The 26,890-nt window shown below is 43.1% G+C and overlaps 1 protein-coding gene across 1 annotated transcript in view; it reads left to right on the top strand.

Moving 5' to 3' along the window:
• Positions 1-26,890, top strand: part of LOC124726698 (fap1 adhesin) — a 285,663-nt gene that overhangs the window by 231,374 nt on the left and 27,399 nt on the right. Inside the window, exons 5-8 of the mRNA XM_047248466.1 lie at positions 18,886-18,939; positions 24,493-24,702; positions 25,516-25,646; positions 26,306-26,453. Of these exons, the coding sequence (XP_047104422.1) occupies positions 18,886-18,939; positions 24,493-24,702; positions 25,516-25,646; positions 26,306-26,453 (543 nt within the window). The remainder of the gene's footprint in view (positions 1-18,885; positions 18,940-24,492; positions 24,703-25,515; positions 25,647-26,305; positions 26,454-26,890) is intronic.

The raw sequence follows: 26,890 nt of genomic DNA, 5'->3' as shown, positions 1-26,890 counted from the left end.
CCGTGTCAATTTTCTACATTAGGAATGTCCTCCCAGCCGTCCTTCTACTGATAGAACCAAAATTTGAATCCATATCGTCCTGATTACAAATAAAGCGTTTCTTCTTGAGATCTATTGAGCGATTTATTCTATCATCAGGTCCCGCATTTTGACGTCATTTTAGCAAATCATATTGAAATCAGCAGTGTAAAAGAAATTCTCATCCTCTGCCATTGTGAATTAATTTATTCGTCGCACAAGACGTTACAGAAGATCAATCTGTCACACTCAATAGGGTAAAGAGGATAATTAAGCTATACCCATAATGAATGATGAAAGGGAGGTCACCAATGACAATTCTGGGAACCTCACAACGAAATCAAATGGGGAACCGCAGAGCGCACAAACGAGCAGCCTAGATTTTATTGTTTTTATTTGCCCGACAAAAAGGATCTCATTAAACAGAACAGCACGCTAAGCAGATGACTGTCATAATGCAGCGGGAAAACAGGCCACGCTAGCCGCGAGACATTTCAAGAGGATTAAGCTTATCAGCCTTAAGTGATGTAGCTGTGTTCTCGAATTGTTGCCGTATGTAGGCCACAGTCGATTTCTTTGCCCGACTGTTGAGCACAAGCAATAACACCTCACCAGTAACGGAGAGGTGATGGCGGCAAACCCACTGCCATTTACAGACCTAAAAGCAGAGAAACCCAGTATTCCTTGCATAATGTGACTGAAGAATTCGCTATTTTACCGCCTCGGTCGCAGCGAGCTTATAATACCTTATTTCACATCTCGTTATGCGTTAGCGAACATTGTTTTTCCCTCTTTCGACATCAGTTTACAAAACATTCGAAAATGACCCTGGAAGTTACAACAGACTGAGAAGTAAGTAAGATCTCCCGACTAGCAGAAACCGCATTTCGGTCTGGATGTGTACTGAGGTGCAGATAGGAGACAATTTGGAGCGACTTGTCTGGGGCAGAGCAGTGGGACAGGGAAAATATCCCAATAAGCGGTGGTTGGAGAGGGGGGCGGGGGGGGGGGGGGGGGGGGGGAACATCCTCGAGTGCCGCAAGAGTGGTCGCTGCGGCCGCTTGTTCAGAGAGGAGAGGCCGCAGACGGCATTACTCCGGTCACGCGTTTTGAGGCTCTTTACTCGCTATCCTGACGCAAGGCTCGGCTTCTTGCTTAAGGCTTCTCCCACCACTTCTGAAGCAAGTGTTGCAGCGGATGCACTGCTAACGGCACCGCAACAGCGACGTGCGTCCTTGCCATCATTCCTAACACCAGGGCCCACTGGATCTCCATCTGCATACCGTACAGTACGTGGCGAAGGATACATAGTTAAGCATGTCAATTTCTCTCCTACACGTTCAATTCGTGGATAAAGAATAAATAAGTTAGAAGTTATTTCGGTTTACCATCGCGATTGTTAGGTGAATTGTATAGGAATTTGAGCAGTGCGAGTCTGGAAAGCGCTCTTTTGGAATGACAAGAGTACGTCTTTTTGTGCTGCGCAGCTTCTCATATAGCTAGCTGTCCATCATTTTATTCAGCGTCAGACCGAATTTAATTATGTATACCAACTTTATGTAAAAAAAACACCATTTATTTCGAAGCAAGATAAAGGTGTAACGACCCGTCAATGACAAGCTCATTAGAGACGGAGCACAAACTGTGACTTGGGGAAAACGGGGAAGAGTATCGACCCTTTCCTTTTCAAAGGAACCATTTCAGCATTTGCCTTGAGCAATTCAGGGAAATACGGGAAACCTAAATCAGTATGATGGATAGGGGACACTGAACCGTCGTCCCCTGGTGTCGTATCACTGCACCACCTTGTTCGTCTGCTGTCGAGATAATTGTTATATGAGCAAGTTGCAGTAGTTCAACCATCGACCAGGCTGGTAACAAATAAGAAAGGCTTAAATATTACAAAGTACAATTTCAATAGATGGAACCACTTGTACAGATACTGTAGCCTTCCTAGAGGCTCAAAACGCGAACGCTACGGGCTCACACTGTCGACTGATGCCAAAGATGCGATGTCCTAACAATATAAATTGTTTCTGCAATGTGTGAGTTTTACTTGCAAGTGCTGGATTAAGGTACAGAAAGTAACGTCTATCATATTTAAAGTAGGGCCTACTTTATAATAGTGTTGCTCACTCACACGAATCCAATCTAAAAAGTTTCTTTTTTAAAATTAGCTGAGGTGGAAGCTTACGACGTCTGACGCTGCTAGCTTGTACTATGCATACTGAAAAACAGTTTTTCACATATAGTGAACTTCTCAGAATCTTATGAAAAGGAAAGATATTTTCATGTAACTAACGATCCCCAATAATATGTAGATGATAACAATCCCGCCTAAATCTTTGACCTGAAAGTGCCATTAATGAAGTCTCGACAGGTCTTATCGAAGCGGTAATTAATTTTCTCGTACATCTTGAATTATGTAGTTCACTGAAATTACAAATAAGAAGCCAAACCACAACATCTGTCACAGGTGAATTTTTATTCGCATACAGGACACACTATAATGTCGCAGAAAAGGACTTCCTAAACTAAGGAAATGGCCATAAAACTTACCACCTTATTTCCCTTTCAGTGATAAAGTGTCATATTACTGACATAGCGAAACACTGCTTATGATTTGTGCATACAAAGTGTCTGAACAGTTTGCATCTTGAGAAAAGGACAGACATACGCAAAAACTACCGTTGTCCATACACTTTTCGAAAAGCTACTGTCAACAGTTACGTGAAAAAAACTTTTCACGGCATTAGACCGAACATTGTGATTTGGAACTGTGCCCCTGGGTGAGAACGAAGACTTGAAAAATATTCGACCACTACTGTCGCAGGTTCGACTCCTGCCTCGGGCATGGATGTGTGTGATGTCCTTAGGTTAGTTAGGTTTAAGTAGTTCTAAGTTCTAGGGGACTGATGACCTCAGAAGTTAAGTCCCATAGTGCTCAGAGCCATTTGAACCATTTTTGAAAAATATTCCCCAAAATATTCTCTAAACGGTTGTTTTGAATATTTTTTGCAAAAGTACACACACAGGCACATTATACTGGTCAGACGGAAGCTTACGACGTGTGATGTTTGTGCTTTGCGTACTTCAAGCCAGTTTTTCACAAGTAGTGAGCTCAGAATGGCAAATAAAGGTATTTTCATGTAACTAACGATCCCAAACTCCAGAGAAGGAACATTAAGCTTACCACGTCTGATGTTGCTAGTTTGTGCTATGCGTAGTGTAAAACAGTTTTCCACAAGCAGTGAGCTCAGAATATTATGGAAAATAAAGGTATTTTCATGTAACTAACGATCCCAAACTCCAGAGAAGGAACATTTTTTTACGCAATTAACTTGCTTTGTACTCTGCTCAAACAATACAAGATAAATTCATTTCTACCTCAGCATAAGTCCTATGCAGGTTTTCGTGGGATTATGTACTGGTAATCATCTTGCGGTAGTGTTTACTTTATATTTTCCAAGCATAAAATTTCGTCCTCGTGTGCAGGTGGGCCTACGAAGTGTTTCATTACAGTGATGCTTGACGTACTATTTGTAATCATCTTGCGGTAGTATTTACTTTATATTTTCCAAGCATAAAATTTCGTCCTCGTATGCAGGTGGGCCTACGAAGTATTTCATTACAGTGATGCTTGACGTACTATTTGTCATACATACGTCTCCGCTTGAAAATGGTTTAAAGCCGAAATTGAGTGATGCATGTTTGCCAATAAATACAGTTCATGTGGAAAATACTTTTTAAGAAATATTTAGGTGATGCATGTTTGTCAATAAATACAGTTCATGTGGAAAATATTTTTTAAGAAATATTTAGGTGTGAGTCAGAAATGCTAAACCATATCTTCCAATTCAGTTAATAGTGGCGGCGTTTAGCCAAACCAGCATACTTCCGCGGTGTAGTCAACTGAGTGTGCGGGTTGCAGCGAGTCGATATGCAGGCCCGCACTGATCCGCTGCTGGTGTTCCGCTCTATGGGACGCGCAGCCTGGCACGGCTATCGGGTTCGGACCACTTTTCCGCCCGCGGGGACGATACGTCTCCTATCCCCTATCGCTCTTGCGAAACGCGACAGGTCTTCGGTCCGATTTCAGGACAGCTCACCGAACGTTGTCTGCAGTTGCATAAACATCCGGGCTGGACAGCGAATTTTGACAACGCCCTTGTTACGCCCCTGACCTAGTAACGGGACACGGCCAAACACCAACTGGAACACATGTCCCATGTCAAACTGTGTTTATTTCGTAACACATTGCCAAATGAGATAAGAGCCGCCTTTCACATGAAATCCACTATGTAAAAGGGTCGAAAGTAGATTCTAAGACCACCTTATACCGCAACAAATGTAGCTGTGTGGTGGCTTTAAATAACACACTGTCCACACTTCTTTAGTATGGTTTTCCCATACCTCCTGAGGCTATAATGAGCCGCCAACTTCGAGGCTACTGAAAATGGAGAAACAGTCTTGTCTGAAAAACGTGTGAGAAGGAATCTGTTGTATTTTTGATGAAGTTTTTACACCAACATTCACATGATGTGGTTAAGATAAACCTAAATTAGAGTGGCCGGTTCGTAATTCAAAGAGTGCTCCTCTACAACACGTGTCCAGCTCTTTGTCTATAGTGATGATTCGCTCGATACATTCAAAGAGATGAATTGACAAACATCAAACATTTACGACATTTCTGGAACTTCCCCCCTGTAATCTATCAACCTTGCTATTTTGCGAGCACTGGATTCACATTCGGGAGGAAGCAGGTTCGGGTGCCGGTGGTTTCCTAAAATCGCTTGAGACAAATACTGGGGACGGTTCTTTGGAAAAAGATACGGCCGATTTTCAGCGTTTCTTGTCCAATTCAAGCTTATGTTCCATCTTCAATGACGTCGGTGTCGACAGAAAACTAAACCCTAATCCTCCTTCTTTTGTTATTATGTGAGAATTTATTTCAGCAAAGTCAGATATACACTGAGGTGTCATAAGTCATGAGATAGCGAAATGCATTTGTACAGATTGCGGTAGTACCGCGTACAGAAGGTGTAAGAGGATAGTGTATTGGCGCAGCTGTACTCAGGTGATTCATGTGAAAACGTTTCCTACGTGATTATGGTTGCACGACGGGTACTAACAGACTTTGAACGCCGAATGGTAGTTGTAGCTATACGCATGGGATATTCCATTTCGGGAAGACTGCGCCGAGAGTACCAAATTTCAGACATTACCTCACAGCACGGATAACGCAGTGGCCGACAGCCTTCACTTAACGACCTAAAGCAGCGGTGTTTGCGTAGAGTTGTCAGTGTTATCAGACAAGCAACATCGAGTGAAATAGCCGCATAAATCAATGTGGGACGTACGATGAACTTATCTTTTATGGCAGTGCGGCAACATTCGGCGTTAATAAGTTATGGCAGCAGACAAACGAATCAAGTGCCTTTGCAAACAGCACGACATCGCCTTTAGCACCTCTCCTGGGTTCGTGACCTTGTAAGTCGGACTCCAGACGACTGGAAAACCTGGCCTGTTTAGATGAGTCCCGATTTCAGTTGGTATGAGCTGAAGATTGGGTTCGAGTGGAGCGCAGACCCCACCAACCATTGGATCCAACTTGTCAAAAATAAATAAATAAATAAAAAAAAATGGGTCTGAGCACTATGGGACTTAACATCTGAGGTCAAAACTCCCCTAGAACTTAGAACTACTTAGACCTAACTAACCTAAGGACAGCACACACATCCATGGCCGAGGCAGGATTCGAACCTGTGACCGTAGCGGTAGCGCGGTTCTAGACTCAAGCGCCTAGAACCGCTCGGCCACAACGGCCGGCTCCAACTTGTCAACAAGGTATTATGCAAGCCGGTGATGGCTCCATAATGGTGTGGGATGTATTCACATGGACTGGACTGGGTCATCTGGTTCAACTGAACCGATCATTGACTGGAAAATGATACGTCATTTGCAATCATTCATGAACTTGATGTTCCCAAATAAAGATATAATGTCACCAGGCCACAATTGTTCGCGACCGATTTGAAGAATAGTTTGAACAATTCGAGTGAATGATCTGGCTAACCAGATCGTCCGACATGAATCCCACTGAACATTTAAGTGACATAATCGAGAGGTCATTAAGTGCACAAAATCCTGCACCGGCAACACTTTATTAATTGCTGACAGAGGCAGCATGGCTCAATAATTCTGTAGGCTGTAGGGGACTTCCAACGACTTGTTGAGTCAATGCCACGTCGAGTTGCTGCACTACGCTGGGCAAAAGGAAGTCCGACACGATATTACGAAGGTATCCCTAGACTTTTTATCACCTCAGTGTAGTAGAGAATAAGGATAATCTATGGTATTGTACATCGCGAATGTAGCGCAGAACGTAGTCCACCTGGAGTACCATTCCATTGCGACTGTGACCGTTAGATACGGACCACTCACTCATTCAGACGGGCGTGGATACGAAAGGAAACGGACGAGGTCTTCTTTAAGAAACCACTCAAGATTCTCGTGTCACGGAAACTTAAACTAACAGAACCTGCGTCTTCTCATGCGAGGGCAGAGTCTGAGCCACTGAAAATGACCGACAGCTAGAGGTGAAGCATGTCTGAACAAAATAGGAACATATGTCCGCAAATTCAACAGCACAATTTTTATGAAAGGATAACGTTTACAACTTAAGTGTTTAGAAGAAACAAAAAGAAACACTTTTTATGTAACAAAAATGACATAGTTCTACCGTTTTCACGCTAATGATGTTCAGAGACGGTGTTCAAACTTCCGTGTGATTAATATTGTTTTAGAGATGTTGCTGAAAATATCGTCCGTTTACTTTAATGCGCAACTGGCATCTGCGTGCCAATGGTTGTCTAACATGCTCAAAACAACCAGGAGCTTCATGAATAATGGCTGCAGCTTCAATACACCAAACGCTTGATCTCCCTCCACAGAAAGAAGTACATAGGAATAAGGTGAGGAAAACAAGCGGCCACGTTTCTGGTCCACCCTTCTCTGTGTTTCTCATTGTTGGAGTGGGAGGGGTGGTCCAGTACCGTGGGCACCACGTTCTCCCGATCTCACTTCTATGGACTTCTTTTTGATGCACGAGACACTGATAGACAATACGTACAATTTGAACACTGTCTCTGAAAATCATTAGCGTCAAAATTTTCTTGTACCTTTGGCTGGGAAACAGTGTCTTTATGATATTTTTGTGACATAAAAACGTGTTCCTTTTTATCTCCTCTAAACACTTGAAAATTTTACATGTGGAGTCCTTTTTACAACCTGTATAATAAGAAAGCATTTCTAATTATATAAAAAAAGTACCTCGCTTAGAAGACAGCAGCTAGAGTTGCTGAGCCGACCAACAATACCTAACTGGTAGCTACCGCTGTGACCGCATACAGGAGGAAGCCTTGCATTGTTCAGGCGCTCACAGCTGACAACACGCGATTGCCATTTGCCGGCGACGTATTCGGAACAGCGCAGGCGGACTGCCCTTACTGCCGGTCAGTTCACGGGCCAAAGGTCACGCCGGCTACCCAAATAATTCACAGGCCATAATGGCTGCCTCTGGTCCTTGTCGCTCAAGCACGTTGCGGGTAAAAACAATTAGAACACTTTTCCATGAAAAGTGGAGGGCATCGTCTGCTCCGGGCTTGTGGGGTCATGTTGGCGCTCTTTCCACTGCTCCACCTCTTTTGAGCAGCGAAACTAAGTCGCCTCCAAACTACGAACAAGTATTGCCGGTAACGTCATCGTGTCGATCGGAGGGAAGGGACGGAGGTTCATAGCGTACGTCGTGTTCAAACGCCAAAGTAGAGGTGAATGAATGGAAGCAGATTTAACTTATTAATCACTATCTCTTTATTACAGTACCGAGAGAGAGAGAGAGAGAGAGTCCATAATTTCACACATAAACAAACATAAACTGTCCGGTGTACATTAGTAATGCATCTGGTTGATATGAGAAGAAAATAAGCTGGGAAACAAGAGCTACACAAGAAATCGCTACTGTGTGCAAATAAAAGAATTTAAAAAGTAGACAACAGAAGACAAGAGTGTGACAATGATTATTTAACTAACACGACGCAAGGGAATGGTATTTCCACCAACTGGCCACCACTAAACAGTTTTTTTTTCTTGTTTGTAAATGATCTTTTGGCCATCACCATCAGTCTTCCACTGCACGCATGTAAAACCACATGTATCACACAAGTGCTGTGCATTTTCATTAGTTATAACTAATGAAGAGAAGATCGAGGAAGAGGACGTCGGGACCTATTCAAAGAAACGATTCTGGCTATTTCTTGGGACCATTTACGAAAGAAAACCAACATTAAAGCTTAACGTCCCATCCACGATGTCATTAGAGCTCTAGCAAGGACTGGTGGAGGATAGCAATTGAAATTAACCGTGCTGTTTTCGGAGAAACTATCTCGACATTGGCAATTTGGAAGAATCTCATAGAAGTTAAACCTAGATAGTTTCACGGGGATTCAAAACCTGCCCCTACGGAATGTGAGGCAATCTTCTCAACCATCACGCCACCTCGGTCGGCCCAAGTGATAGAGGGGAGAAACAAGAACCTAAATTTGGATAGCTGAACGGGGATTTGACTCAAAGATCACACAAACGCGAATAACTGTTTGAACCAGTCCTCTATCTTTCCGCCTACTTTTATTTTTCATAAAGTTCAATTAAGAGGTGTAAAAGGTTTATAATTCAGTTCACTCTGCACCACAGCAGTATTATCCAGCGTCTACAGTTTTGATTCCTTAGCCTTAATACAGAACCAGGTTGAGAATTATTTTAACTCCTTTTTTAGTGTTGACTTCGTAGAGTGCGTTGGTTCTGTCACTGAAATTTCAAGAATCGTACAACTAACTTAGCGTTCGGGGGACCTATGTTATGCAGATACTACCAGCTATTGCGTCAGAGAACGAACGTCGCTACTTGCCTCATTGATCGAGGATGGCGGATGTATTACTCATTCCAGCACTTGTTCAGTACAAGAGATGTGTTTCACAGTAGCAAAGATTAACCAGTGCTCATAGCTCTCAAGGTAATCACTTTAGAGGCCACGTTTATCGGACATCTTTTTTTCTTATTTTGGTCCATATTACCTCTTCTCAAAATACGGAAGATAAAGCGTTATAAATTGTAGAGTGCAGCAATCAGTCGTCCTTTCCTCAAAGAACTACGACTGACGCCCGAATAACAGGGACTTCTACACACCGAGAATAGAAAATAGTGCATTGAGAATGGCTAGCCACTAACCGAAATCTGGATTTGCGTAATAAAATCTAAAAAAGGTCGACTGGTAGCTGCACTCGATAATTTATACGTCACGTAACAGTCGCTGAGTGCACCCTCTTTCCGAATGGAAGGTAACCTGATGAAAATAAAGAGCTTGCAGTAGAAGAGATTTGTTTCACGGTATCGAAGAAGAAGTAGTACTTATAGCTCTTAACATCCGTTTCAACACTTGCTCTGCTCAAACTTTTATGCATCTACATTTTGTTACTGAAGTTTCCTTGCGTAATATATGCGTACGTCGCTCAGAGAAACTGACGTATTTGTTTCGCTAACAGCATATCCCACTTTACCAAAATATATTTTCGATATCAGACTATAGTCTGTAGTTAAATCTATACTGTTGCTACTAAATCAAGATAAGGCTATACGGTAATCGCGACTTTGTCCAATATCACACCGTTTCGACGTGATATGCACATCCTTAAATTTACTACCCGGCCCACATTTTAGCCATCCTGTAAAGCTTGAAACTGTTTTACGGATGAGAGCTGTCGTCATCTCACGTTTGCGTCGGCCGCAATGACAACTCATTTGCTATCAACGGCGGGCGACGCTAATTCATGTCTGCTGTGGCAGGCTCTGCCATTTCATAGCCCGCGCTGCTTGCGTAATGCATGAAAGGCGACCCTATTTCACTGTAATCAATTCTACACTGTTTACGGTCTAACACAACGGACTTTCACGCCATGTGGCGGGTGAAAGCCGTTATTTACGAAAGATGAGTTCTATGTTCCATCGTGCGCTGTTAGAACCCAAAGAAGAAGTGGAAGGTTGCGGAGATTCTTCCTGTTGCTGAGGTTGTAAGGAACTGATGTAAATCGTTCTCGGTTTTAATCTTGTGTGTCGAGGAATTCATTGTTTCCTTGCTTCTAGGCTGGTAGGAAACTCCAGGCACAATTTCATTTACATGTTGATCACGGTCATATTCTTCCTGTCATGCGCCTCCACCCATTCGCAACGATTCGGCACTATTGAATAAGAGAATTACCCCATTCCCAGCCCTCTTATATAACGGATAGTTCTAAAGTAACATAATTGTGAAAAATTAATCATTCATAAAATATTGCCAGCGTAGAGAAGCGTTCTATACGTAATGCAGCACATTTTTTCCCCCGAAAGCAGGTTGGTTTTATTCAGGATTCCAATACACCATACTATTCCCCCTCGTTGCGCTACAAGAGCCTATTTCACCACGTAATCTCCGTTCAATGCTACAGCCTTACGCCAACTCATTAAAAGGGCCTGTATGCCTTGCTGCATCAATAACCCCCACATCATCGACGTACAACATCCGTCATTAAGCCAAACAGGTGGAAGTCACAAGATGTGACTTCCGGGCGGTTGGGTGGATGAGGAAGAACAGTCCAATGAGGTTTTATGAGCTCCTCTCGGGTCCTCAGACTTGTTTAAGGCTTTATGTTGTCATGGAGAAGGAGACGTTCGTTTCAATTTGTGTGGCGACGAACACGCTGCAGTCGTTTCTTGAATTTCGTGAGGGTTAGTCTTCTGAGGGGAGAAGGTGATGGTGGTAAGTTCCTATGTTACCAAACTGCTGAGGTCATCGGTCCCTAGGCTTATACACTACTTAATCTAACTTAAACTAACCTACGCCAAGAACAACACACACACACACATGCCCTAGGACTCAAACCACCGACAGGGGGAGCCGCGCAAACAGTGACAAGGCGCCTGAGACCGTGAGGTCCCAGACAATTTTACGCAGCGCTCTTGCTGTCATGGCAGGCGCCTCGCCCAACGACTCACAGTGCCTTTGATCAGCGCCACGTCTCCATTCTCCAAGCGCCTATGTATATCTGCCATTCTTTGGTTTTCCACCAAAAGAAACTCAGCCACAGCTCTCTGCTTGGAAAGAATCTCTGTTACAGACGCCACTTTGAGATGGCTACGTATTGCACCGCGACCTATCGTAACTTCATAAAACTATAGAGGCTGGATCGGTAATATTCCATTATGTCCCACAACAAATCCGCATTTTTTCAACCGAAATTGGCAGAGAAAAAAATGCATTGCTTTACTTATTGAACTTTCCCCCCCCCCCCCCCCCCCCCTAGATATAGGGTTCTTAGAGAAATTCATGGATAGAAATGGAGTTTGTCCAACTACACTCCTGGAAATGGAAAAAAGAACACATTGACACCGGTGTGCCAGACCCACCATACTTGCTCCGGACACTGCGAGAGGGCTGTACAAGCAATGATCACACGCACGGCACAGCGGACGCACCAGGTACTGCGGTGTTAGCCGTCGAATGGCGCTAGCTGCGCAGCATTTGTGCACCGCCGCCGTCAGTGTCAGCCAGTTTGCCGTGGCATACGGAGCTCCATCGCAGTCTTTAACACTGGTAGCATGCCGCGACAGCGTGGACGTGAACCGTATGTGCAGTTGACGGACTTTGAGCGAGGGCGTATAGTGGGCATGCGGGAGGCCTGGTGGACGTACCGCCGAATTGCTCAACACGTGAGGCGTGAGGTCTCCACAGTACATCGATGTTGTCGCCAGTGGTCGGCATAAGGTGCACGTGCCCGTCGACCTGGGACCGGACCGCAACGACGCTCGGATGCACGCCAAGACTGTAGGATCCTACGCAGTGCCGTAGGGGACCGCACCGCCACTTCCCAGCAAATTAGGGACACTGTTGCTCCTGGGGTATCGGCGAGGACCATTCGCAACCGTCTCCATTAAGCTGGGCTACGGTCACGCACACCGTTAGGCCGTCTTCCGCTCACGCCCCAACATCGTGCAGCCCGCCTCCAGTGGTGTCGCTACAGTCGTGAATGGAGGGACGAATGGAGACGTGTCGTCTTCATCGATGAGAGTCGCTTCTGCCTTGGTGCCAATGATGGTCGTATGCGTGTTTGGCGCCGTGCAGGTGAGCGCCACAATCAGGACTGCATACGACCGAGGCACACAGGGCCAACACCCGGCATCATGGTGTGGGGAGCGATCTCCTACACTGGCCGTACACCACTGGTGATCGTCGAGGGGACACTGAATAGTGCACGGTACATCCAAACCGTCATCGAACCCATCGTTCTACCATTCCTAGACCGGCAAGGGAACTTGCTGTTCCAACAGGACAATGCACGTCCGCATGTATCCCGTGCCACCCAACGTGCTCTAGAAGGTGTAAGTCAACTACCCTGGCCAGCAAGATCTCCGGATCTGTCCCCCATTGAGCATGTTTGGGACTGGATGAAGCGTCGTCTCACGCGGTCTGCACGTCCAGCACGAACGCTGGTCCAACTGAGGCGCCAGGTGGAAATGGCATGGCAAGCCGTTCCACAGGACTACATCCAGCATCTCTACGATCGTCTCCATGGGAGAATAGCAGCCTGCATTGCTGCGAAAGGTGGATATGCACTGTACTAGTGCCGACATTGTGCATGCTCTGTTGCCTGTGTCTATGTGCCTGTGGTTCTGTCAGTGTGATCATGTGATGTATCTGACCCCAGGAATGTGTCAATAAAGTTTCCCCTTCCTGGGACAATGAATTCACGGTGTTCTTATTTCAATTTCCAGGAGTGTATAATAGTAAAAATGAGATCTACAGTTTCTGAAAACCGGATTTCGTTCTGTGGTTTTGTTGTAGCCGATTGTGCGGGTTTGCAGTTAGGGCAGCAAACTCGTGTTTGGGAAGAGGCAGTTCATACCCCTGTCCAGTCACCATGATTTACAGTTTTCTGATTTTTCCCAAATTACTTCTGGCAGACTCCAAATGTTCTTTCGATAAGGCCACGGTCGAATCCTTTGCCCCCATCTGTCCACCCGATCTAGAGCTTCGCCTTTCTTCATTTACTTGATCCCTCCTCTCCCTGAATTAAAACTACAGCATTTTAAAATTATATGAAGTTAGGCGTCAGGACGTGTTGATGATTCCCCACTCATCCATTGAGGAAGTTGCCAACAGTTACCTTCTGTTACCTTCCAGGCAGTAACTAAGCATAATTCATTCCTCCCTTTACATTTATTAATGTTAACAGCAAAAAAAGTATATTTCGTGAGGACTCATATATTCTTCGAAAGAAGTCAATGAGCGTCGAGAACAACACATGAATCTCGCATTGTAGTTTGTAGTCGGGGAAACCTTTTAGTGGTTATACTGTTACGATCCTGCCATCTGTTAAGAAGCCTTGAGCGTTCATTTATATAGTGTGGATGGCTGTGACGATTATTTGCTCCATTTCGTGTTTTTGTTGTTATAGATGAGTGTGAAAAGAAAGGAAAGGGTCGAAATCCTCTCTGATAACAAGGCAGTTATCAGTTCACGACTGCAACAAATGGATCAGTCTAAACAGTGTCGCATGCCCACAGTTCATGAGACCTTACAGAGTTTCGGGATTTAAACGAGGCACAGGGACCGATGATTCGTAATTTTATACCATTATATATTATCCCTTGTCTGCCTCGGTAGCTAAGTGGTCAACTTAACTGTCATACACAGGACACGGGTTAAATTCTCAGTATTGTCAGAAAATTTTCTTGGTGGGAGAACTGGAATGGGGTGCCCTCAGCCTCGTAATGCCAGCTGATCAGCTATTTGACTAAGAAACAGCGGATCCAAGATCTGGGAAACCGATAACTGCTGCGAGAGTGGTGTGCTGATCCCACGCTCCCGAACCACATCCAAATGACACCATAGACAGAGAACTACATGGCGCCAAGTCGGCACTAAAGATCGGGAGCTGGTGTATCTTATTCCCTTACCTGTCAAATACTACTACTTCCAACCCCATGAATCGATCTTGGTAGGTCTGGATCGATCGCCTCCATACTGCAGTGCGTTTGCGATCTCCGCTTATACACAGGTTATACCCATATTTATTTCGGAGGAAGGTAATAACAGCTCACCTGCAGTAATTAGATCTCATAATAAGTCCAGGGACGGGACGTTAAATTGAGAATCGTAGGTCGGAAATGTAACATTGTGAAGTTACGGTCATGCAAAGACAACCAGTCGGCATCCAAACTAACTCATGTCAGCTAATGCCTGTTTTAGTAAATAGCGGAGTTACTATAAAATTAGCTGAAGTTAATGATTTAAGCTGAACAATTAAAAAAATGGTTCAAATGGCTCTGAGAACTGTGGGACTTAACTTCTGAGGGGATCAGTCCCCTAGAACTTAGAACTACTTAAACCTAACTAACCTAAGGACATCACACACATCCATGCCCGTGGCAGGATTCGAACCTGCGACCGTAGCGGTCGCGCGGTTCCAGACTAGCGCCTAGAACCGCTCGGCCATCCCGGCCGGCAACAGTCAAAGCTAGCCAAATTTTAAAGTTCTGTCCCTGGCTGGCTACATCAGATGTGAATCTTAAGGTGATGTGTCGTTAATAATGAAATCTAAAGGCCAAAGTACATAGAGCAAAAATGAACTTTTATCTTGCTGCTGCTGAACAAGTGTTTCAGACGACCTAACAGCTAAGGTCATTAGTCTCCTATTCACCCCCCCCCCCCTCCCAAGATAAAAGCAGTGTACCCAATCTTTCTGCATATACAATTAATTCTTTGAATTCTGTGTGCAAGTGTGAGAAAGTGTGAAAGTGTTCTAAATGTTTGCGTGATGTGTACCTGAAGCGGAACATGGGCATAGTTATATGTGGGAAACCACCTAAAAACTATATCCAGGCTGCCCGGCACACCTACACCTCGTCGTTATTCCGCCTGGCGGATTCCATCCGAGGCCGGCATATCTCCTCGTCCCGGAAGCGGTCGCGTTATAACACGAGCGGCTAACCGGACGGGTCAACTTTTGTTCTAAAAAGTACATTTATAAGAAACACAAAATACCATATCATAACATAGGAGCAGCTTAGTCGGGCTAAAACGCACTGCTAAATGCATTTCAGCACGTTTGCTTATTGGATAAACTTCTGTGCACTAGTCGCTGTTTGGCTGTCGTTCCACGGTCGAAGCTGCACAATGACGCATTTTCTACCTGTAGTTATCGGAAAAGTTTTCCTCAGTTACGCGTTCTCTATCCCGTTCTGACATTATTATCAGATGGCTTTTCTACCCACTATAGGATCACTGAATATATTGAACTTCTTTTACTTTTCCATCTCGTAGCGTCTTCTTAAACCGACGGTTCCACCCCAACATAACGCCGAATTGGAAAATTTAAACCGGATAAAGAGTATGTCCTCGGCTACTGGAACTGCGGTCCTGACTGTGGGAAAGGACAAGTACTAGAGACGAGACAGGAACGCAGGCAGATATACTGGTTGAGCTCACAAGTCGGGCGGACAGCACGTGGGCCGCACCTGTCGCGGACAATAACCTAGGCTGGCATATGGGCCGCCGCCTATCGCGGCATTCTATGTAAAGTTGCCCGCCCCCTAGCCTCCGGCACTCGTTATGGAAGTACTGACCTCGCCGCGGAGACACGCATTCAGAGTCTCTGTGCTCGTTTTCTGCCTCCCTGCAGCAACGTCCGAATCAATTTTAAATAGGGCACGATAAACATACACTAACGAGCCAAAACATCATGACCACCTGCGCAAGAGTCCGTTGGTCAATATTTGGAATGCAATACAACAGCGATTCTGCAAGACATGGTTCCGGAGGTACGTGGCATCATATGTCTACGCAGAGGCCACGTCGATCCCCATAAATTAAAGGCGGCAGTTTGTGAGCGTGGAGCTGGCGCACGATAACGTGCCAGAAGTGTTCCATCGAGTTCACATCAAGCGAATTTGGTGGCCAACGCATCAACGTGATTTCTGTAACATGCTCCTCACACGACTGTAGCACGATTTTGGCCTCGTGACACGGGCAGTTATCCTGATGGAAGATGCCACCTCCGTCAGTGAAGACATCAAGCTTGAAGGGCTGCACGTGCTCCGCAATTATGTTCACGTAATCCACAGCTGACGCCGTGCCTTCTATTGCTACCACAAGCCACATGAAAGCCAAAGTGAATGTCCCCAATAGAAAATTACTGCCCCCAACGGCCTGTGTCAGTGGCGTGGTGCAAGTCTCGATCAACCATTCGCCTGAAGGATTGAATATCCGGGTACGACCACCGACTTGGTCTAAAAAGAAAATTGTTCTTCCTACCGGGCGACAAGTTTCCATTGATATACAGCCCACTCACTATGATCCCTCGCCCATTGCAGTCGTAATTCAAGCCATCGTTGGGTCATCATGGGAACATTAGGGATCGCCTGCTGCAGAGTCACATGTTCAACAATGTGTGCTGACCGGTCTGCCTCAAAACACTTGTGCCTGCAGCAACGTTCTACTCCGTCGTCAGACCTGCAACAGAGCGCCGCTAATCCTGCTTTACAGAGCGAGCAATCCTTCTACTTCTATATCCTGTGATGCGGCGTGCATGTCCAACACCGTGTCGCCTACTCGTCGTTTTAGCACCCTTCAACCACTTTCGATAGATGCCCGCGGCAGTAGCGTGCGAACATCCGACCAGTTACGCCGTTTCTGAGACGGCCGTTGGTCATTCCCGGGCTGTAACAATGCCAGGTCATAACACTCTGCCCTTTGTCGAACTGTCGCTGGATTTCTCCATTCGTTTCTGCTGCCTTTACAATATATACTTCCTTACAGTGTCACGTGCCCGCAAGGCCACTATGTGGGCAGTAGTCATAAGATTTTAGTTCTGCTGTGTGTACAAATGAAATACAGGGTAAGAAAGATTAGAAGTTAATGACTTCTCTACGTTTATATCATTATAGACTAGCTCAGTTGCGCTAATATTAAAAAAAAATGGCTGTGTTAAGAAAACACAGAGGTACCAAGGAACCTAAGAAAACCCCTAACCTCGAAAGTCACTCGAAGATCTGCTTTCTGTTTGTTCTAATAGAAGCAGTACGAGAAAAATACAAACATAATCCTGGTTATCTCACAGTGAAACGTGGTTGAAGATGAATACTTGACTCATACATCCACGCCAGTTTAAAATCGCGGAGCCAGTTGCACTGGTGCAATACCTTGCTCAGTTATATCTCTCGTTAAAAGTTTTAAAAAGATCTTACAGACCTCTAAACATCTGTTGAGTCACTAAAATTACGTGTCACATTTGACTTTTACCGTCTAAATTGAAACGTAACAGGAAAGCACTAGTTTACAAGTAATAAGTCTCTCTTTTACCAAACTGAAACAAAACTTTTAGACCACTACCTAAAGTACGCACATTGCACTCAAACTGACCAAGCGACTAGGGTGTTCTTACTCTTGTTTTCACTAAGTGGAAATACGAGCAGTAGAGAGCCCAGTGTCCTAGGTTTATGCTGTAGTCAGAAGTGCTGGGCAAGCGCAATTAATAGCTGCCAACCGTTTCAAGACGTAAAACAAGATGGTTCAAATGGCTCTAAAGACTATGGAACTTAACATCTGAAGTCATCAGTCCCCTAGACTTACAACTGCGTAAACCTAACTAACCTAAGGACATCACGCACATCCATGCCCGAGGCAGGATTCGAACCTGCGATCGTAGCAGCCGCGTGGTTTCGGACAAGATGGTAAAACCAGCAGTAAGAAAGTTAGATTACCACTAATGATAATGCCAACGAATAGCTGTCAGAGGTTGGGGCGTATGGATTGTCCAACTCTTTCGCTTGGCACCGATTGGTGCGAGGGTGTGTCAACAAACGACTTTTAAGTGAGCTTTGATAACAACGTAAAGCAAAGAATCTCTGTCGACAATACTGCGACGCAACTCCGCAATAATTCGGAATAACGTAAAGCCTGCCACTGTGGAACAGCCCGTATAGAGCCGGCCGCGGTGGTCGTGCGGTTCTAGCGCTGCAGTCCGGAACCGCGGGACTGCTACGGTCGCAGGTTCGAATCCTGCCTCGGGCATGGATGTGTGTGATGTCCTTAAGTTAGTTAGGTTTAAGTAGTTCTAAGTTCTAGGGGACTGATGACTTAAGATGTTAAGTCCCATAGTGCTCAGAGCCATTTGAACCATTTTTGAAGCCCGTATAGAAAAGACTCTTCTACCGATCTGGAATACATAAAATCTGGTTTAATAAATAGGATTACGACGAATGTATTCCTCAAACGTTCGAAAATACATACAAATTCGTATCAATGAACTATTGTTTCCACTGTTTTAAAAACACTGCACAATCATGTAAACACAGTCTTAAACACAGTATAAACTGATAACTGTTAATTTTCCGTCAGACAACTGCTCACTTCAGACGTGTGGGTAAACAACCTGTGTATAAACCCCACCTATAATGGAACTCAAACTGTTTTACCAACTGTAATACCAAAATATTCATTTGAAATGCACAGATATCTGAAACCAGTAATTTTAACTACGCTTCAGTCATTATTTTCGGTGCATTGCCTCAATATTCAAGTGAAATCAGTTATAATTAATGTAAATATTGTTTTTAAGTGTACAATTTTGTGGTAAACATGCATCATTACCTTTTTGTGTTCGCAGCATGTTTTCCATAATCGTAAGCATATAACACGTGTTACTTTTCGTAAATTTGCACTGCTTCTGTCAACCCAATAAGCGTCACGTTTACATTTGTTCGTTTTTGTTGCAGCACCCATGCACGACGCTCAACAAGTACAGCATCAACTTGACGAATATTATGGAGGTAAGTAATAAATTATTTATATACTATACAGCTTAATGTATAGAGGTAATTCTTCGAATCCTCTCCCCTCACTTCCACGAACCGAACCGGCAATATCCCGCCCACAAGAGGATATGCTGTATGGTGCGCCTCAGCGTCTATGCACTCAGTCACCATCCGCTAGAACAGTTGTGAAGAAGATAAAATTTGGTGCGCAGACAGGCCATTGTTTTGTGAGGAGACTTTTATAGCTTGTAGCGAACTATGGTGGGAGCTGAAGGTGCGGAAACCGAGAAGGGGCCGCATCGGGATTTGCCTTCCCACAGCGATGAGGCGGCTGCTAACGGATCCGCAGGATAATTGTGGGGCTGCGGTTCCCACGGGCGTGTTGCCCCTCTCGCCAGGCGTTGACCTGCCGTGCCGCACCTCTAGCACATTATGCCCTCCGTAGACGTCCCCACACCAAATTGTCCATTCCCTTCTGCCTTTCGGAAGTACATTACACAACACACAGCTGTGATTCTCATTTTCTTTTAATGTCCGCTTCTGTCTTCGGACAATGATACCACACTTTGGATTTCAGAAGGGTTGCTCAACTGCTGAAACAATTTACAAAAACACTAAACAGATTTGAAGAGCATTAGACAACACAACAGCACCAGTCGATGTTTTCTGTGAACTGTTTAAAGGAGTAAATCACATTTTGTTAGAAATACTGGGCTTTTATGGATTTAATGGTATAGTTAACAAATGGCTAACATCATACTTAAGAGAAAGAATGTAGAATGTCATACTACATATTTCAGTAACTTAGGAAATGTGGTATTATTTCTGATTGGTAGGATGTCATCAATGGAGTTCCAGAAGCTTCAGTATCAGATCGCATCCGTTTAATACATATAGAGTAAAATTAGTTATTTTTTCAGATTACACGTCCGAAAGAACGTATATAAGTAAGAGGAGGGTGGCCACTTCAGTGCGGATGCACATCACGTTCTAACTCTTAAGGGAATCAGCAATACGTCTCGAGTAAGGGGCACTACGTCAGTAGTGTGAGGATAAGATGAGAATTTGGATCTGGCGGGAGGCATGCTATAGTATTCCGTGCAGTTATGATGACCACTGTGGATGGATGGTGCACTGGTCAGTGCATATGTCTAGTGAGGAGGAGACCAGGGTTCAAATCCCAGTACGGCACAAATTTTCGACTTTCCCCATTGATTTAAATCAATGCCCAATGGCAGCATATAATTAATCCCTTTGTGTCTTGATATGTACTTTAATTAATCCCAATAGACACGCAGTGATAGATCAAATTGTGAGTAATGCATTTCAGAATTACTGATTAGTTATCGCAGTGGCCGATGATAGTAATAACATTTTGACTTACCAGTGTATGTCCTGATAGGACATGAACATTCTTCTAAAATTACTCATGAAAATCAAAGATACCATAAAGTCAGAGTAATACCAGTACTATTACGATCGAATGATTTGAACCTTTTGTCACCTCTCCTTGTCCAGGCCAAAAACAAAATTATTTATGAATCTTCCTAATGGTGGTACTACGCCACACATTTGTTCATATGAACTGCAAATAACAGCTGCATATTTTAAAAATACTTTGCTACAGGTAAAACCCCAGGGATAGGCGGATAGGCACTTGGTGCAGGGAGCGGCAACTGACCCTTAACATAGACAAATGTAATGTATTGCGAATACATAGAAAGAAGGATCCTTTATTGTATGATTATATGATAGCGGAACAAACACTGGTAGCAGTTACTTCTGTAAAATATCTGGGAGTATGCGTGCGGAACGATTTGAAGTGGAACGATCATATAAAATTAATTGTTGATAAGGCGGGTGCCAGGTTGAGATTCATCGGGAGAGTCCTTAGGAAATGTAGTCCATCAACAAAGGAGGTGGCTTACAAAACACTCGTTCGGCCTACACTTGAGTATTGCTCATCAGTGTGGGATCCGTACCGGGTCGGGTTGACAGAGGAGATAGAGAAGATCCAAAGAAGAGCGGCTCGTTTCGTCACAGGGTTATTTGGTAATCGTGATAGCGTTGCGGAGATGTTTAGCAAACTCAAGTGGCAGACTCTTCAAGAGAGGCGCTCTGCATCGCGCTGTAGCTTGCTGTCCAGGTTCCGAGAGGGTGCGTTTCTGGATGAGGTATCGAATATATTGCTTCCCCCTACTTATACCTCCCGAGGAGATCACGAATGTAAAATCAGAGAGATTCGAGCACACACGGAGGCTTTCCGGCAGTCGTTCTTCCCGCGAACCATACGCGAATGGAACAGGAAAGGGAGGTAACGACAGTGGCACGTAAAGTGCCCTCCGCCACACACCGTTGGGTGGCTTGCGGAGTATAAATGTAGATGTAGATGTAGATGAAAAGTTTTGATGATAGTTTTGCCGAATTTTTTCTGGACAACGTCACTTTTATCGTGTTTTAGTGTACTCATCAAGTACCACAACTTTGATCTTCGATCTACCCGTCAGCCAATTACACACATAGTAAAGGAAAAAAAATCATGTAGGTTCATCCTTCAGTTTTTGTGGATCAAGTGCTGGATGCAAACTGTGCCAGAGCTGCTCGCAGCCACGTGACGTAACCCATGATCACCACCAAGTAACACTGTCGTGACATCAGGGTATGCTAGTCGAGACCTCGACTTTGAGCTCCCCATCTACTAGTACTCAGTGGCTCCAGCTCAGAGCTTTCTGGAACATTTGGCCTCAGGCAGCCGAAGTAATATATCCATCAGCAACTTTTCAGCCCTCCTAAAACGCCCAAGTTCCACTGTTAGTGATGTGATTGTGAAGTGGAAACGCAAAGGAACAATTGCTGGGAAATCAAGACCAGGCAGATCTCATATACTGATAGACAAGGGCCTTTGGGCATTGTGGAAGATAGTTGTAATAAATCACATGAAATCAGCAGGAGGAATCAGTTGTGAGTGTTACCATTAATCCAGTAAGCACAATGACTGTGCATTGTAGTTAAAAAGTCTTCCATCGACATAACCGAGAGAAGTGACAGTAGAAAGCTTAGGTGACATATCAAAAATTAAATACATTACTTACTTCACCCTCAACAACTGACACAAAATTCATTCACTGATCTCCTTTCTTACTGTATTCATGTGAGCTTGTTTGAAACAGAGGTAGTCAAGCACAGGCAGGTCTGGGGTGGGGAGGGGTGGGGAGAGGCTAGGGGGAGGGTAATTCTACCCCACTCCAGCAGCACAGGGATTAATGTTGAAAATGCCCAGGTCCTCATAATGAGGTACTTTTTTCATTTTTTCAAACAGCCCCAAATGTCCTAAACATGGCTATTGGTACTGAAAAGTGCTATAAACATTTCAATTAATTGGTAATATACAACTGCTTCAAGACCATTGGAATTTTTTTTTCACACTCCCCCTCCCCTACCCCCCCCCCCCCCCCCCCTAAGAGTCCATCTTGGATCTGCCTGTGCTGCCAAGTCATTGTGTATTAGATTTTACACTCCTGTAAACACTGAAGTATGTTCTAAATGGGATTTCAGCTTTTCTTTGTATTCACTGAGAAGATGTACCAGTTTAACAGAATTACATTAATTCAGCTTTAACGTATTAAGTCATCCTTATAGCCACTTGTTACTATTGTTAAGATGCATGCTCAAATGTTATATGCTAGTTATGGTGCGTGATTCAGTTGTAGGCCTACCAGTTGTATTACATTGTTTGTCTCTTGAAAACTGTGGGCAGCAAATTTGTAACACAGAGTACCCCATCCACACTAGTGCTGTCCTGCTTGGATAAATATTATTTTGCCACTTAGTGGTACAACACACAGCAAGTTCAGTCGCTTACCTTCCCACCAACAGAAAAATGCCTATGTGATCGTTATTATAAGCTATTAAGGCCAGTTTACCTTGAGATGACATATAAATGTATACTACAAGTGTAATTAGTCATTTAGCTTAACAGTGATTATGTTTCCATAGCACCTGAAATGAAATTATAACTTTTTGTTCTTGTAACCTCATCACGGTCTACGGTCACATGTACTTCTCTGCACTCCAGCCATCTCTCGTATGATATACCTCGTTCAGAGCACATCTCTCTTTGCCTGGCTCATAACTTATAGCGAACATAAACTTAAAAATTTTGTTGAAAGTCATGAAAAATCAGCAGCACAATCCAAAATATTGTATAACAAAACACTTGTCAACCCATGCTACTAAACTTTAATGACACCATTAGTTTCACCTTTCTTTCCAGTTTGTGCTGGGTAAGCAGTGCTTACATTGTGTCTATTGTATACACTTCACTGTTTGACATCTTACTTTAACTTCAAGTTGTGCATGTAATTGTGTAGGCACACACACATGAGATTTGAAGTATATACATTCCATCTCTTATGCAAAACAAATTAGACATATCACCTCACAACTAATGAATCATAAATTAATATGTCATACAACTTTTATTAAATTGGTTAAATGGCTAGGATTGAGCGTGTGGTGGCTTATATTGTCATAAATGGAAAATAATGTCACTGAACCCTGCTCTTTTAAGCTGAGTACTATGAATTCTCTTGCTATCACCTTTTAGTGAGAAACAGTGTTTTTGTGCTGCAAGATAATAGTTGATGAACTGAATTCTTTTATTTCTTTAAATGCATTTCTTTGTCTTTTGACTACCATATGATTTATAAAAATAATTTTTACTACTACGTGAACAGGCCCAGTGAACCGCACGCATCTACAAGTTTCCTCCTCCACTGTATTCTGTCCATTGCTGCTATCCGCCATTCGTCCACTTCTGTTGACACTTGGTTTAAATCTTCATGGAGTCCATCCCTCCAACGCTTCTTGGGTCTCCCTGGCGGTCTCTTTCCTGTAGGTGTGAAATCCAGGAGCTTCCGAGACCATCTGTGATCCTCCATCCAGCCCACTGCATTCGTTTGGCTTTGACAGTTCCTGCTATGTTGGGCTGCTGGTATAGTTCCTCAAGCTCTTGGTTGTATCTGATCCTCCATTCCCCTGTATCTGCATCCAGAACCAGACCGAAGATCTTCCGAAGCACTTTTCTCTCAAAAACAAGGAGCTTATGCAAGTCCAGTTTCCGGATACTCCATGTCTCACAGTCATATAGAACAACAGGCTGGATCAGGGTTTTGTACAGTCGAATATTGAACTGTCTGGAGAGAGATTTGGACTGAAGCAGTTGTGCTAGGCTGTGGTAAGATCGGTTTCCTGCTTGCTTGAAAGTATTTAATGGAAAGAAAATGTACCAGTTGCTACAACTTTTTGAATTCACTACCATAGTTCTACGAAGTTGCAGTATTCAGTTGTCATGGTTGTACACAGTGAGTATAACAGTCAAAGGTCCATGCAGCAACTAAGTCCCTCAATGTCATGACTACCAGTGAACTCAATATCACAAAGCCAACAAACAAATCCATTCCCAGTTCATTGCACACTTTCCAATGTGATTTAAAAATTTGCTCTACATTCAGGAGGCTTATTTGATGGATCAGTATTATAGTTAAAATTAATTTTGTTTCTTTGCAGGTTCAACAGCAACAGGGTGCTATTACAACTTTATACATTATGAAGAGGGTGACCGTATAATGACCAATGAGCCATGTCTAAACTGCACGTGCCATAACCGCATGCTTATGTGCTACCTTCGTGTTTGCCCCTTCAGTAAAGGTATCGGGCAAGACTGCACAGTGGAGCAGAAACCAGACCAGTGCTGTCCAGTGATTACATGTCCTGAAGGTGATTATACCAAATGGATCTTATATAAACATCTGAAAGAAATGTAACTTAGTATAAGAATGCTAACACACTTGCTTTTGAAATCCAAATTTTGTTCCTTAGTTGCAAATTAATATAAAATGATTCTAATAAACTCAAAGAACACATTTAATGAAAAAGAAAACAGAAGAAAATATTCCCAGATATTTTTGAGAACATCTAAGATATACTGGCAACTTTCATATTATTCGGTATGTGGAACAACTTTCAAAACATTCCTTAACATGTGTCATGGACATGAAACCACAGTAGGATAAATACTGACTATCTTGAGCAGTTATAGTAATGCACTGAAACTTTTTTTTTTTTTCAAATGGTCAAAATGCAGCCCACAATTGGGAAAGACTGAATTAACCTCATGTATCCTTGTGTGTGTTCACATGTACATTAGTGAATGACACGAAATTTTTGATAATCCCTTCTTGTTGTTACATGAGTATTTCATACACAAATATGTTAACTATCATTTGAAATTTTTACTGTCATCATAATTGCTAACTTCCTATTGGTTTATGAGTAATCAAGAAAAATGATTCAACTGTCTCTGAACTACTTCTCATGCCTCTAAATCACTTCTTGCTCCATTTAGTTCATTACCTTTGAAATTTTTTCTCTGTATTCATTTTGTTCTGAGCAAGCTTCATATATGTAAATTCTACTACACAACCACGCAACTAGCAGAATACTTGGCTTGATGGTTTTGCTTTGTGCTTGACAAACATTATTAATCTGACTTCTGACTAGACAAAGTGTAATTTCTTCCACAATTTGTAGTGCCAGTCCAACTGATAACAAGCTCAACAACTATTACTACTCCACCTGCTCCAACCGGGTCAACAGCTGTTGGACATCCTGATAATTATGGTTGCACAATTGATGAGGTGTTCTACTCTGACGGCACCAAGGTATTTAAATTTTTGCTAGTTTTTAGAATTAGACATATGACTGTAACTGAATATGAGTTTATGAAATATATATCTCAGGTAATTGCTAATAAAGTAATACAATATATATAAGCCAAGCTGAAAACAAATTGTTTATGGTATTCAGACTGTTGAGTCATGTAAAGTGATTCTAACATCCACATATTAGCAATTGTTCTTAATGTACAATAAAAGTAGAACACACTAATAATGAGTGTATACACAACAGACAAAGTAAATGATAAACACATACAATAAGCATACTTTCTATCCAGCAAAAGCACTTACTTTTACTCACTTATGACATTTCTGAATCAGAAATTCTGTCACTATTAACTATTCAGAAAAAAGGTAATAAATGCTAGAAACTTAGACAATGATGGATACACAAATAGTACAACTAGGAATACCATGAAAAATTGCATCATGACAACAATTAAGCTTAACACAACAGTTTCAAACACTTTTATTACTACAGGTGCGGTACATCTTTGATGGCTCATGGGATGCCATCTCTTTCCAATGCATCTTAACAATTCTGGTTTTGGTGAATACACTTTACACTTATAGTGCCAATCACTTGGAAATTATCATTGTCAAAATTACTCAAACATTTATCTTTTTCTTTTTTTTAATTTTAGATACCTGGGGATCCCACAAAGCCATGTGAACTCTGCTACTGTATTCGCAACCACACAGCATGTGTCATGCAAGAATGCACACTGCATGTCGAGGGTTGCAGGCCTGTGTATGTTGAGGGTGTCTGCTGTCCTGTGAGATATGACTGTGGTGAGTATTAGTTCCATTACAACCAAGTATGGGGTCATCCATTTTACAACAGCCTATCTGATTATCTATGTCATCCTTTAAAACACATCAAAACTTATTCCAAGTTCTTCCCAATAAACAAATTATGGAACACTAATGATAATAATCCAAATACTATGCTGGTGGTATGGTGATTTATCACAGATTAAAAATGCCCATAGTAGTTTTTAATTGACTTTATCCACATATATGTTCTAAACATTCATTCATATTTGCACCACCATTGCATGTTTGTGTCCCTGTTTCAGTTTTAGTTCAGTTAATAGAGATAATTTTGGAGTAGTCTCACTCTCTTATAAACATCTTGATTACAAAGTACTTTATTCTTAAAGGTATTTCCACATTTCATTTATGATGATACAGCAGGCGTAACAGCACTGTAAATAATGTTATGATTC

The sequence above is a fragment of the Schistocerca piceifrons genome, chromosome 1, assembly GCF_021461385.2.
Source record: "Schistocerca piceifrons isolate TAMUIC-IGC-003096 chromosome 1, iqSchPice1.1, whole genome shotgun sequence".
Taxonomy (NCBI): Eukaryota; Metazoa; Arthropoda; class Insecta; order Orthoptera; family Acrididae; genus Schistocerca; species Schistocerca piceifrons.
This window is presented reverse-complemented; position numbering and strand designations above follow the sequence as displayed.